The sequence below is a fragment of the Chenopodium album genome, chromosome 8 (genome assembly GCF_948465745.1).
Source record: "Chenopodium album chromosome 8, dcCheAlbu1.1, whole genome shotgun sequence".
NCBI classification, from domain to species: Eukaryota; Viridiplantae; Streptophyta; class Magnoliopsida; order Caryophyllales; family Amaranthaceae; genus Chenopodium; species Chenopodium album.
The window spans coordinates 74,029,254-74,044,789 of record NC_137841.1 but is presented as its reverse complement, the minus strand read 5'-3'; the positions used below and the strand labels follow the sequence as shown (position 1 = coordinate 74,044,789).

The window sequence follows — 15,536 nt, the reverse complement described above, 5'->3', positions numbered from 1 at the left end:
ACTTCGTGTGTCTGTATATAGTTATGTCGTATTACGTTATACCGTTTACAAGAATTAAATACACGTTGAGTGTGTCACTGAATGTTTACTTCATCTATCTATTAAACTCTAGATATAGTTGGTCTAATCTATCTAATGAATTTTATAAAAGTAGTATTTGTTGTAAAATATAACATGACCAAGGTTGAAAATGACTGAATACTTGTATAATTTGAATATGAATTTGAAATTAAAATAAGGTTTTGCAATATGATTCAAAACTTTCAACTGAAATAGCTGTGAAGTGGGAGAATTGGGGAAATGACCAAAATCATAGCTAAAAAACACCAACCATTTGGCTACCAATTTGGGTTTAGACGCTATCAACAAGTGTCTTTTCTTTTGGTGCAATAAGTGTCTCAACACACAGGAAACTTGTTTCCAGGTTATGTCATGCCTAACAACCATAAAAATAAAGGGTAAAAACAAGCATAAGCACACTAATTAATCTTAATTACAGACTTAGAGCAGTACTTATATATTTATATAGTTGATTGACTAATTTGTACTACGTTACCTTCAAATTAAAATTATACTATAGTAGATAACTTAGATTTCAAATTGCATTGATCTGAACCATAAAATAATCAAGTGGGAAGGAGTAAGCCTATATCATAAATTTGGTATAAAAATCCACCAAATTAAACCACAAAGTCAAACGTAATAAGCCTAATATAGCCAATAATTTTGAAATAGAGAGAAAACAGTGAAAGCGAAATGATAAAGCTTGAAGAGCTTAAGAAAGTCTATTCACGAGAATGTCGCTTAATAATTGAAGTTGATATTCACCACTGCTTCCCTTTATATTATCATTCATTGCCACATTCCTCTCACATGATAGCTGCAGCAGCTAATTTGACCAATCAATTTCTAAGCACCATTTTCATTTAAACCAGCTCTATACAAAAGTACCCCAACTTATTGTGACTTGGATCATTTAGTACTCGGACTTTACCAATTAAACTAGTTATCGAACCAAAAAAAATTAACATAAGAAGAAGGAAACACAGAAGTAATAAGGCAACTATTATGATTCCATTATTGAATTATAAACCCCACCAAGGGGAAATTACATCAAACTGACAGGGCTTTTTTTGTGTTTATCAATACAAAAAAAACGCAATGTCATCACCCCAAATCACTTTATATTATGACTAAGATATGAAAAGGGGGGAAAATTAACAAAATCCACCTTTCCCTTGATTAAGCAAGCTAATTAACCTAATACAACCCCTAATTATATAATATTCCACTAATAATACTACTACAAATTCCTAAAAATAACCCCCCAAACTTTATTACAAACCACAATAATATTTTGCTTTTTGCATGAAAATTTTAAAAAATAAAACCTTGCATTTCATGCCTAACTTCTTCCTACTTGTATTTTCTTCTTCTAACCCTTCTTTTGATGGAAGTCTCCCTTTCAAAAGCACCAACATCAAAAGCTGCATATCTTCTTTCAATAAAGACATGTAAAATATTTAAAAAATAAAAAAAGAAAAGAACTGCGTTTCCCTTATTCCTTTCATCCCAATTTCCCACTACTTTTTTTTTTTTTTTCTTTTTCTGCTTTTTCATCCTCCAAATCTCCTGTTCTAATATAAAAAAACCATATACTATACCCCCTAATTAAAGATCTAATCCTCAAATTTTCTCTCTCCTCAACAAAAGAACCCTAGGAGAGAGAAAATGAGAATGCCAAAGTCAGTAAGTCCAGTCACTTGGAAGCCGGATTTCATCATTCCTTATCATACTTCTCCTTTGCTCCAGAATTGCATTTCTCCTTGCCATTATAATATCTGCAACATTTTCACAATAACTTAAATTATTCCCCTTAATTAAAACAATTAATTACACAATTAATTAATAAATTTTCAAAAGAAGAAATTACCGTGGTCAGACAACAATCCAGACCCAAATCGTGGATGAGCATTCGGGTTAACCTCCTCGAAATCCCGGTTCAGAGCATGGACTCCTCTTGCTGAGAGAATCACTGTAATACATAAACAAAAATGTAAATAATCTAAATTACAGAATTCAAAATTGTAACAGATCTGAAAAAAAAATAGAGGTTTTATGTAGTAACAGATAAAACGACAAAGACGCAATAACGAATTAGAAACGAGAAATGGATGATACGATGCACTGCATTACTACAACTACGAACGAATACAAGTGTATACAACTATTTTCTCTCTCCTCCAAAACAGAAGGAATTAATTTATTTACCAGTTGGTTTTTTGCGAGGTTCAGGGGGTGGTGCTTGACGAGTTGTGGTACCAGCTCCCCTTGGAAGAAAAACACCGGTTCCTGTTGACTGACGCTTCATTCCAGGTGGGCCGGACCCAGGCCCGTTGAGGAACACGGCCCGCATCCCTGGCCCACCTCCATTGGGCTGACGGTGGTGGTTGGGTCGGAGAGATGGCCATGCAGACTGTGGTAGTCCGAGTGGTCCACCGCCGCAACTTCGCCTTTGTTGGTGGTGGTGGTGCTGTTGACAGTAGAAGTTTCCGGTGTTCCCCTGTCTCTTCACTTGTTCATACTGAAATTCCTGGTTAAATAAAAACACAAAAAATGTCAGAAATCAAATAAAATATAATAAATAAATAAATCATAAAAAAAAAAAAATCGTACCGGAGTAGAGTGCGGGAAGTCGTAGAATGAGTTGAGTTGTTGACGGTGATGATGCGTTTTAGAGAGCGAAACGTTTCGAGGAGCAACGAGAAGACCTCTGTTCTGTTGGTTGTTGTTATGGTGGTTAACTTGAGCAGCGATTGCGTTCATCTTGAGACGAGCAACTTGACCGGCGGCTTCATACAAGAGCTCCCAAGCGGCGTCGTTTTTGGGCGGAGGTGTCACCGGCGGTGACGGAACTCTTGGTGAAGGTCCGTTCGGGCTACCGTTGCTCGAAAACCCACTCCGGTTCGACCAGGGTCCGAACCCGGTTAGCGTCGATTGTGGCGACGTTGAGAACAACCATGGTTTCTAAAAATAGAAATCAACAAACAAATTTAGTTTCTCTTTCTCAGATCTATGAGTTGATTTTGTAGAGTTTATTAGCATATTACCTCGGTGTTGGAGTTGTGGGAGTCCTGGAGAGTAGACTGAGCGAGGTGGCGAGTCAACTCGGCTAAGAAATCGTCGTCGTCTTCATTGATGTTAAGCTTCTCGTCATTGTTGCTGTCACCACGTTCAGTCTCAGTGGAACTAATCGGCGAGTCAAGGGACGAGTTAGGGTCAAACCCGAAGAAGTTCGAGAAGAGGTCGTCCTTCTTCAACAACTTCCGGTGAGGTTTCTCGTCGGCGAGGAAATGAGTGGGAAGCCAAAACGCAGCGTTTTCCGTCTCCATAGTTTCGCCCATAGTTGTAACAGAGTAGCAGTAGTAGTAGTATGAGTGAGGTTGAATGTTGTGCTTTGAAATGGAGTTTTAGAGAGAGAAAACAGGGATTTAAGAGAGAGAAAGTAAAAGGGAGGGAGTTATGAGTGGGTGTGTTGGTGCGTGAAGAAGATTTAATTATAAGGAAGAGGGGGGAAGGGAGGGAAGGAAGCTTTGTAGCTCATGAAATTGCAGGCCGAGGGACCCACCCCCAGACCCAGCTAGCTCTGGAGAAATTTAATTTAAATTAAATTAAATAAAAATAAAATAAAATAAAGTTAAAAGCAGAGAGGAGGAGAGAGAAAGGGGTTGTGTGGGGGGTGAGAGAATGTTGAAGACAACCTGCTTTTATTAAGGTTTCTTTGATGGCCTCAATTTATTTATTTTTTATTTTTTTTTTATTTTTACTAGTAAGTTCATTAATTTAGGAGATTTCAAAATTGGAAGTTTAACATAGACATGGAGAAGGTAAATGTGGTGAATAGTAATCTGTGGAAGAAGTTATATTGCTTGTTAAGATAATATAGAGTACAAGTTTCAAAAAGTAATTGTAAGTATGATTTTTTAAACAATTGTCGAAAATCACTCTTTAAATGAGCTTGGTTATATAGATGGAGACGGAAAGCTAGTCGAATTTTCTATCCTCTATATCTCAAAGAGTATTGTAGAGTAATATGGTGGTTAAGAGATAATGTTTACTCTAATAAATACTTTTATTTCAAAAAGGATTTTGCACAAGTATAGAGTGGTTGTGACAAAATTAACTTAAAAATACATTCATTGCAATTTGCAAAACTTAAGTTGAAATTTTAATTTTATTTTAGATAGAAAAAAGAGAGACTGAAACATGGAAACAAGTGGAGAAATTGGCCTAGTGGTTGGGGACATTTGTTCTTTTGTGTAGAGACCCACCTGCCACCTGTGCAGTTTTTTTAAAAAAGAAGCAGAGGGATTTTTTTCATTTTATTTCTTTTTAAAAAAAAATTATACACAAACAAAAAATAAATAAATAGATGATAATAATAAAAACATTAAATACAAAATTAAAAATTAAAAAAAAAAATAAATAAATAAAATCTTACAGCTAATCAGGTAAGGTATAATTGTACATGGACCTTCAAGCCTTCAATCATGCATACATGCTCACCCTAATTAAGACTGAAAATTACAGAAAATATTAATGATTTTACCCTTTTTTCCTAATAATTTTTCTACAATAATTTTTCTAATTAGGAGTACAAGTGCAACTGTGCAAGTGTATAATTTCAGTTAATTTTTTACAGTTTATTGTCCGGTAAAAGTAGGGAACAGGAATATTTAATTGGAATTTATAGAAAAATGTGTAACAGGGTAATTAAAGAGTTTAAAAAATGGTGCTTGGTAATGTTCTTTTGCATTGTTAATGACAATTGAATGTTCCAAAGGTATTCTATATCATTAGTATATGGATTATAGTAGACACATTGACTCTTCGAATAACGTTTTCCAAACAACCATATTGTACAATTTCTTTTTTATTAGTTGGAGTGTTAAGCTTTTGTGTTTCGTTTGTGTTGTGATAAATTGCATTCAAATTTTAATTAGCAATATATTCGTAAAACATTCAAATTTTAAATTTGAATTCCTTAATTCGATTTAATTTAATACTCCATACAAAGTATTATTTTGAACCCATGAAGTGTAAAATTTAATTTCAAATTTTGTACAAATTGGATCAAGTAATTGGTCGAGGGGTAACTGGGTAAGAATTACTACTCGTACAAAATTAAGGTCGATTGTTTGTCATCATTCTTGATTTTAATAAAGGACAACCACGTGATTAAATAAAAATTGTAAGTAAACCTTGTATGGAGTAAGTTGTAATCTCACCTTAGCAAAGTAGATTTTTAGCTATTGGACTTTTTTTTATCCTAAATGACTCAAATTCAACCTTAAACTTGGAATAATGGTCCTTGGCTTTAGACATATTCTCTTCAGCTTAATTTCAATTCAGTTCAGCTCCAATCAATTCATTTTCTAATTTTCTTCTCTCATAAAATATTCATTTCAGCTCTATTCAGTTCAATTTAGTTCAGTTCAGCTCCAATCAGTTCAGTTTGACTCATTTCAATAAATCAAAACAGACCCTTAGTCCTTTAACAATATGCTCTTTAGTCTTTATCAAACTTACCATGAAGCATCTATTAAACCTTACTGGGGAATTCCTTATTTATCTTTACCAAAACTCAACTTAACTCCACATTTTCTTAACTTATACTTCTTCCAATTCTATTAATATTGCAACAAGAATGAAATTATGTATCCTAAAGCATATTTTATATGATAAATATCTATAATTGTGTAAGAGTAAAAAAATATAAAAAGTTATATTGTGAAAGTATTTTATGAGACGAATCCAACTAAATCCCACATGACTATATTTTACTTAACGTATAAATCATATTACAGGTCAAACAAGACTGATGAATAGTGCAAAAAGTTCATTGCTGCAATGCCGAAGAAGTATAAACTATCCTTAATTGTGGGCTGCATCTACTTGACTAAATAACTCTACTCATAGTACTTGAAGTGTATATACAATACATCCATGTTAAAGATTTGATTCAAAATGGTCCACTCTATGACCCTAAAAATATGAATCACTTGGGCCCCGTTCTTTAGAGCTGCTTTGCTCTGCTCTGCTCTGCTGAAATCTAATTTGCTGAAATCTGCTCTGCTCTGCTTCAATCTGCTCTGCTCTGCTCTACTTAAAATTAATACTTAATATTAAATTATTATAATAATAATTAATATTTAATAATAATAAATAATTAATATTTAATATTTAATAATAATAATAATTAATATTTTATAATAATAATAATAATAAATAAATAATATTTAATAATATTAATAATTAATATTTTATAATAATAATAATAATAAATAAATAATATTTAATAATAATAAATAATTAATATTTAATTATAATAATAATTAATACTTAATAATAATAATAACAATAATTAATTATTGATATTTAATAAAAAAAATAAAAAAATAATTATTAATATTTAATAATAATAATAATAATAATAATAAATTATTAATAATAATAATAATAATAATAATAATAATAACAATAATAATTAATATTTAATAATAATAATAATAGTAATAATAATATTTGTAACTAATAATATTAATTATAATAACAATAATTGATTTTTATAATAGCAATTAATATTAAGATAATGACTAATATTTAAAGATAATACTAATTATTAATTTTTAATAATAATATTTAATAATAATTATAATTAATATAATAATAATTAATATTTAACTTTAAAAATTTAATGATTATAATAATAATGCGATAATATTAGTAGTAGTAGTAGTAATAATAATAATAATAATAATTAATATTTAATAATAATAATAATAATAATAATAATAATAGTAGTAGTAATAATAGTAGTAGTAGTAGTAGTAATAATAATAATAATAATAATAATAATAATAATAAAATAATAATAATAATAATAATAATAATAAAAATCTGCTCTGCTCTGCCCTGCTCTGCTCGGCTCGGCTGAAATGTGCTCTGCTCTGCTTTGCTTTGCTCTGCTGAAATCTGCTCTGCTCTGCCCAGAAGCTCAAAAGAACAGGGCCTTGGTGGAGTACATTGGTCGCATCTATAGTGTGTATAGCTAGTATTAAGTAGGAGTAAATCACAAAACATTAGCAAAAACATAAAATGTAGCACTATGATTTGTGATTGGGTGGGGCTTATGCTCCCTTAGTGCTAAAACACAAGATTGTCGTGAGTAATGAGGGTACCCGTGAATTGGCCGGGTCAAACTAAGCAAATATGGTAGGCTCTACTTTAGAATCTTGAATCTTTTTTTTACGCTAGCTATTCGGACCCCATCTTCATCCGTTGATTTTTTTTGGCACGTCGCCATCCAACGGTAGTCAATATTTCGGTTACGTGTCCCACACCCTACGCCGTATCTGTTACGGAGTCAGTTTTTTAATACTCTATCCGTATTTTATTAATACTCCGTTTTATATTTTTTGTAATTTTGAAAATTTATATCTTACAAAATTTATCCCAAAGTTGCAAAAAAAAAATAAAAAAAAATAATGATGAAAGGAAAATTTTTAAAATAAAAAATGAAATGGAGGTAGTAATTGTTCAGTTTCTTTGGGCATGAAGCTTTAGAAGAAAATCCAGAAATACTAAAAATTAATACTCACGCTGTATTTTATACATGATGCACTTTTCTATTATGACCTTTTTGAATACTTAGGGCCTGTTCTGATTTACATAACTGAACTGAACTTATTAGAGCTGAACTGAAAATAATCGTATGAGAACAAACCCTTAATTCATTTTCTTTTTTGAAAACCTTACACAATATCTTACTCCTTTCGTCCCCAAATGTTTTTCCCATATATTTATTTTGACACCATTCATAAGAGGGGAGAATCTTATAAATTACTCAAATGTATAAAATATAACTATTTTTAAATACTTGTTCTATTTTCTTATTTGAAAAACTTTAACAATATTTCATTAATTTATCTTACCTAATGCACCCAAAATAAATTATATTCTATTAATATCATATTCTCTCTCCTCTAATTTTTCGACTACTTTTGTTTTTTACAATTTTTTATTCTTCCACTTACCATAATATTTTATTACTTTCTTCAACTTCTCATAAAATTCCGCACATAGACAAAGTAGAACAAGTACTTAAAAACGGAGTGAGTATAGATACAATATACTATCCAAATATCAAAATATTTTTTTTGAAACAAATATCAATCTTGTTCTTATATATAATTTTACGTATTCCTTTATACCTAAATTACAAACCTCTTTCACTTTATTGTGTGAGTAATAAATAATTAAAAAAAATTTGTATTAAGGGATGGAAGGAGTAATAGTTAAAAATATTATGTCGATCAAATTAGAACAATAATTTTAAAATACTACTTTGTAACTGTAATAATTACGATTCTCAATGGTAATTTACATATTTCCCGCCAAATAGGAATAGTAGATAAAAAAAATCCGATAGAATGGGAAATTTCATGAATTAGGATAAAAAAGAATACAACAAAAATACAAAATGGACCCAACTTTACCTGCTGAAAATGACTAAACATTGCAAGTCAATTTGGCGGGAAGATATACTTCTATGGGAAATTTCTGTTCTTCTTGTTATCTGCAACAAATAAACCAGAAATTTCTATATAGTAATATAATAAAGTTTTAAAATATTATACTTTCTTGTATTACTAGTACTATTAAATGATGGAATTGCATATTACGGTTGGTGTAACGTGTAAGTAGTGATTAGTTACAAAAGTTGATGTGATATTTTTAATTTGTAATTTGAGTTTGAAAATGTTTGAATTTCAAATCTTATTCCCCAATAATTTTAAGTGAGTTAGACTAATAATTTTCAAATTTAGTTAGTGCATTGATGTGGATTTGAAGAATGAGCAATCAATAATGTTTGGTTAGCATAGTGTTTAAATAGTTTGCATCATTACATGTTGTCATGTTGATGTTGCAAATTTGCAATATACTTCGTATTAATATCATAGTATGGTAAACAACTTACAACCCTCTAAAGTCTCTATTGTGATTTGACTTCTTGTTTTGTCAAATATGTCTATTCATTATTCATATGCTTTTATGGGGTTGTCTATTTAGGCGATAATGCAAAAAATAGAGATAACGGAGTAAGAATAGGCAACCAACAAGAGTTGGTTCAAATGGTTAGCAATTTGATATTGCTTAAGGAAGCCTCACTGAATGTAAAAAACTTTTATTGGGAGAATCATCCACCATAAGCCAAGGTGTGCAACTCCCATCGAATTCGGATGTAGTCGGAACTAAGCTCTGGTGAACAGAATAAGACAAACTAAAAAGAATTAAAGAATGAGAATAGGCAAAAACAAGATAAATCCTCTTATTATATCTCTATTTCATTATTTTTAAACAATAAGATACTCCCACTCTATCATAGGAATGAGGGATGAATATTGAGGAATTGAACCCCTATCACTTTGGGGGAGACGAAGGGATTAACCATCCCTTAAATCTAATGTTATTGTATGATATTACTCCATAATTCCATTTTTTATGTTTTAGTGTTTTATTATGTACTACTAGTAATCCTTCAATTAAAAATTGAGCTGTAAAATTTCCCTATAATTCAAACATGAAGAATATATCTTAATTGTCTCACTCATATAAAAGCAGAAATGAAATGAAAGCTAATTGGAAGAGCAGTGATTTCATTTGGTGATTGATGATATAGTGATTGAATTTGTGATGAGTAGTATGAAAACAGGTAAAAAGCCCTTTACTTGAGTTTCCCGCAATAATCATAATAAGGATAATTATACAGAAATACCAATTAATTGATAAAAGAAATGTTTAAATTTCCCGCCGAAAGCAGAGTGACTGAAAAATCAATCGTCATTTTCCAAAACAAAAATAAAAACACAACTGTCCAATGTCTATCACATACGTCGTTGTCTGAGTGTTGCTTCCCCACTCCACGTCATTCCAAATTATTTGAATTGTCAACAATTACATAAACCAACGGCCACATTTCCCTTTTTTTGCTTTACATTTTTTTTTTTAGTCCCACTCTTATTTATCTATCACAACAATGAACAATTCACTTACGCTTTTACTTTTGTTTTCTTCTTGTTTAATCTCTACCAGTATTTTATCATTATCCATTAGATACATACATGTTTCACATATTTAGCATTTTTCGAGGTTTCAACCAACTTCACTAATTAATACGGTATTCACGATTGCTAATTTGATACAGTAATAAAATGATATTCCGTGAATCAAATAATAGGTTTTACAATTGATTATACTGTATTACTGTGTAGTTATATAAATTTATAATCCTCCTTCTAAGCACTTTTGTTATATTTTAGTTTTCATTATCTTACATGCATAAAGAATAAAAAAAAATCCAAATAAAGTATATATACTTCTGCTGGAGGTAGGGTACGAGATCTTGATCTTGATATAAAATCATCCGATCATAAAAAAAGAGTTTCTTTTCCTAAGAGTGCTTTTTCTAGTTAGTGTTGTATTCAAAGACATTTTTGGTCATAAAAAGCAAAGTCTGTGATATTTATATACAAGCTGATCTGAGTATCTGAGTGATAAAATGACCATATTGGTGCATTCTCATTGGCCCGATGATGAGTATTCGTAGAAAGCAAAGTATTGGAATTTGTCATCGCAGGGCATATATAGTTTGGGAACTTAAAAAGGGTTGGAAAATTTATGGACATGGTAAAAATAAAAACAAAAATCCATACGTAATATTTAATATTTAATTCGATTCTTATGCCCTGTTTGGTTTTCTATCCCTTTACAACCAACCAAAGAAGAAAATGAGAAAAAAAATTATTTTTGTTGAAAATATGTTACGGACTAACGGAGTACATCAAACCAAACATAGGGTCTGTTCTCTTACGTTGAAATTCAATTCAGTTCAATTCAGCTCAGTTCAGTTCAGCTCAGCTCAGTTCAGTTCAGCTCCTAATTTCCTTCTCTTATAAAATATTCAGTTCAGTTCAGTTCAGTTCAGCTCAGTTCAGTTCAGTTCAGTTCAGCTCAGTTCAGTCAATGAGAACAGACCCATAGTTTGTTTGTTTTTTTTTTTTTGAAATAACCAAATGAAGTCTTAGGGCCTGTTTCGATTTATAAAAAATAACTGAACTGGACTGAAATCAAGTTTAGCATAATATTTTAAAAAAGTTATAATCATGTAAAATTCGTGTTAATATATGTTTTTTTAATATCAATTTTTTTTATTAATTAATTATAATGGACAATTCATATTGATAAATTGTACATAAACAATCATACACGGTTAAAAACGATCAATTAAAAAAAAATAGATAAAACAAATAGTATAAGGGCGTGTTCGGCAAAATATAGTTGTGAAGGTAGCTGTAGCTGTGGAGGTAGCTGTTAGCTGTGTAGGTAGTTGTTAGTTGTCAACAAGCTGTTAGCTGTGAAGATAAATAATTTAGATATGAGTGTTCGGTAAAGTAGTGGTTGACTAGCTGTTAAATATAAAAATCAATTTTTTATTTTTAAAACTATAGATTAAATTTTCAACAGCTACTTGAAAAGTTACCTCTAATTTCAAAAGCTAATGTTTCTAACTTTTCACAAAAGCTACCTCCACCACTAAAAGCTACCCTGACCACTACTTTGCCAAACACTCACATTTTTTGTTGAGTAGTGTCAAACCACTAAAAGCTACTCAAAATCTAACGCCGAACACGCCCTAAGTGTTGCCTCAAAAAAAAAAAAAAAAAAAAAAAAAAGAGTGTGAAATAAGTGAGAAGGGATCGACAATTAAAAAACTTTCCTATATTCATAATAATTTGACCAAAATGATGTACAAATGTATAATCTTGTCAATCTAGCATGATTGGTGAAAGTTACAAACGGAAAAGATTGTTTGATGACAAGGTTGAAATATTAGGGAGCATATTATGCATTGGGTAGATTCGTTACAAAGGGAATGATTTGGGAAAACTTTTGAGCTTAGCTTGATGGTATTCCATGAAATCACATGTTTACGATCCACACTATGGATGTTGCAGCAATCCAATCGTTGTGCAAGGCCTGTCTTTGTTCAATTGTGTCTAAATGAGATGTACACTTTAATTTGTACTCCTTGCTACGTATTTTTCTTGTTTGTCCTAGGAGATTAAGCGAATTTATGTGTTTTGTTCCTTACTTGTATAATAAATCATTCTACAAGTAACAACGATGCGAAGGAAATGCAAATTAAATAATACTATGTACATAGTACCATTTGTTTAAGATGATATTAAGTCGTGCCTCTTATTGATTTTGCGTGCTTTAGGGTTAGGTGGTTAGCTAGGCGTCTAAACCTATCTTGAAACACAACTCATTAACTAAATGTCATATATAAGTGGACTTTGTTGTATCGTGATGAGAATTTTAAAAGGGTTTTCGAGGCGTGACCCAAATCCACATACCCGACCCTTCATATTTTGCCATGTTTTGTTGTAATATGACCTTTTGCAGTTAAATATTTTCAAAGTACGATCCATGATCCATCATCATTAGTAGGGTTGGCCTGGTAACATTAAAATTGTGCAATGCTTACCCCCTGTCTATGGTGCTAGTACCCATGTTTTTTCTTGTGATGGGTTTCACTTTCAGGTCATCCTATTAATATTATCTTTTTTTCTTATCACCTACAAGAGCAAAATCAATCAACTCCATTTCAAATCGGACTTCAAAGTAACAATTGATACGGAGTACATAAAAACCCATGTTGGATTATTGATACGAGTTTGTTATGATTGATACGAGTACTTATTTACTAATCATAACTAAATTCCCATAATTTACACGAGCTTTCTTTATCAAACCGATACATTCTTACGGTTATCTGATTACCATTGTACAAGTATACGGATTAAAGCTAAATCAAATTTAATCTACTAAGCTACTATTACATGCATTGATTCAATCTACTAGTATAATGTTTTCTATAAGATGAATTAACTACAAGTATTTTGATAGTGACCGTAATGTTTGTACGCCAAATGTTTTCCTAGGTTTACCATTTGATTTTGTGGGCCCAAAAAAACACAAAATTTATCCCCAAAAAACACAAATTTTATCCCCCAAAAAAAAAATTGTGGGAAGAAAACGAACATCAAAGAATAACATACCCCACACAGTGGTTAAGTTTATATATTAATCGGGGGTACATCTTAAGAATAAGAATGAACTATTGAATATACAACCTACCAAACTTTAGTTATACACACCATTTTTCATAATTCTGTCTTTTGAATTTTGGTTCCCTCTTTTTTATTTTTCAAAAAAAATATGAAAAATAGGATTGTGGGACCCATTATTATCACATGCATTAAAATAAGAGTGAGTAATTTGCAAATTCACTAGTGGTAGTGTACTTGTGATCATCTTTTGCTGGGTCATGGAAGTGGAGGTTGAATGAATCTTCAATTCATGAAATTGCTTTAATCTATTTTTTTTGAGTAAGTGAGTGGGATTTTGTAAGACAAACTTGGGTAGCAAGTGATTCTAAATTTCAAAATGGTGAAATGGGGTCCTAGGAAATTATGCAAAAGGATTCGGATTCTTGTTTTTCAAGGGATTACTTTCTTCATTTTGATTAATTATATACTTATATTAATTTCATTTTGATTGTCCTTATCATGGTTTAGCATAAAGTTAATGCATTTTGAACGAGATACTATGAGATCTTAGGATTATAATTTTATTACTCTTTTTGGTATTCTTTCCCATTTGATCTTATATTGACCGTAAATGTATGCATACAAAGTTTGATTACGGAGTATGTATAGGTAAATCAAGTAGTATATGATATGAATATAAGGAATATCTATATTATTTTTTCATGGTATTTGGAGAGCCATGTGAATATGTGACGAGTGATAAAAATCAATCCTAAGATCTCGTGGCACCAAATGAGTGTTTGAACCACTTTTTTTTTTTTTTGAAACACAGTGTTTGAACCACTTGACACTTGTGCTATCCCCACTCTTTAAGGAGTACCTGTTATATGGAGTAGTTTTTTGAGATAATTGTAGAATTCCCTTAAAAAGATGGATGTGGCGTGGTGATAGAAACCTTTAAGTGTATCAATTATTTCATCTAAAAAAAGTTTTAACGCTATTAGTTTTAGATAAACTTTAATCAAATCCAACTAATTCAGATGAGATCCAATCATCTAGTTGTAATGTAATCATGTCTAATCAATTCAAACTGGTTTCAATCAAATCAAATAAATTTCGAATTGAAATTTCAATTTGAATAAGGTGCAAAGAACTACTGTAATACACCTTAGCTCAATAGTTCATGATTTGAGTACAATGTAATCTTAGTTTTACAGAGTATGATTTTGTCATGTTTGTGCAACAGAATCATCCATCATCAATTCATCACAGTAATACATACAAAATGTTGCATTAACTTCGTGTACATGTTGATAACACATTACTGAATAGTGACATTAGTGTAAAGGATAAGGCAACTATCCATGTCATATCAATTTTAATTATGAGTTTATGACACATACTTGTATATGATTACCTATAGTCGTCCTAAGTGCTTCACCTATAACCTACCTAAGCATGTAGCAATAATGTAGGTACAAGGTTAGACCATGCATCTCCTTACCTTTGTGTACAGTGTACTTGCATATTCTGTTCAACTCACATAAGAATTACGAGTAAATTTCTATAAGAAACTTCATTATTTTCTAGTTTAATTTCAAATTTCCAATATTCAATATGTGAATTTACTTACGGAGTAACATTTTTTTGTTGATAAGAAGATTTTGCAATACTGTACTCCATACTATATTAAGTACGAAGTATTTGTCCCTCAATAACAAAAAAACGCAGTATTTGAATTGTTATCGCTACAAAATTAATGCTACGGACATGTTCTCTCCAGTTTAACTTCAGTTCAGTTCAGTTTCAATCATTTCAGTTCCTAATTTTCTTCTCTCATAAAATATTCATTTTAGCTCTATTCAGCTCAGTTCAGTTAAGCTCCAATCAGTTCAATTCATTTCATTTCAGCTCAATAAATCAGGACAAGCCCTACGTATATTTATTTTTATAAAAAGGGTTATTCCATGATTGGAGTTTGTTGGTGGTTTTCCAAAGTTATACTTGTACATGTTTCCCCTGCTGAACCTTTTCTTCTAATGTTTATACGATGTGGGAGATTTGACGAAAACATTGGTTCAAATGTCAATTGATGATCGAGTGCTTTGCAACTCTCATATGTGGGTGTATATTATCTTGACATACTACTCTTCTAAATCAACAAATCATTCATTGTAAAAAAAAACGGTTATTATTCGATCCTATATTGCTATTAATTTTACTATCTAAATTCAAAAACATTGTTACTTTTAGAATAAACTCCATGTGAGAGTGAGGGATAGTTCAAGTGGTTAGAGCTCCCCTCCCGGTTTCAAGAGATCTTGGGATCGATTCTCATCACCCGTCCTTGTGGCTCTCTAA

General features: G+C 31.0%; 1 protein-coding gene across 1 annotated transcript; it reads right to left on the bottom strand.

The window, feature by feature from the left end:
- Positions 1 to 990: 990 nt before the first annotated feature.
- Positions 991 to 4,117, bottom strand: LOC145556643 (uncharacterized). The gene is made up of 5 exons (XM_081618295.1): positions 3,111 to 4,117; positions 2,677 to 3,027; positions 2,272 to 2,593; positions 1,934 to 2,035; positions 991 to 1,841 (listed from the first exon to the last, which is right to left on the bottom strand). Exons 1-5 carry the CDS (start codon positions 3,402 to 3,404, stop codon positions 1,747 to 1,749), a joined length of 1,164 nt encoding a protein of 387 aa, XP_081474421.1. The 5' UTR covers positions 3,405 to 4,117; the 3' UTR covers positions 991 to 1,746.
- Between the last annotated feature and the right edge of the window lie 11,419 nt (positions 4,118 to 15,536).

Bases quoted from the DNA above. Each gene is read 5' to 3' on its own strand.
- LOC145556643 (XM_081618295.1), bottom strand. From the start codon at position 3,404: ATGGGCGAAACTATGGAGACGGAAAACGCTGCGTTTTGGCTTCCCACT. The intron at 3,028-3,110 runs GTAATATGCTAA...TTCTATTTTTAG, and splicing joins CCCACAACTCCAACACCGAG to AAACCATGGTTGTTCTCAAC. The intron at 2,594-2,676 runs GTACGATTTTTT...TTATTTAACCAG, and splicing joins ACTTCCCGCACTCTACTCCG to GAATTTCAGTATGAACAAGT.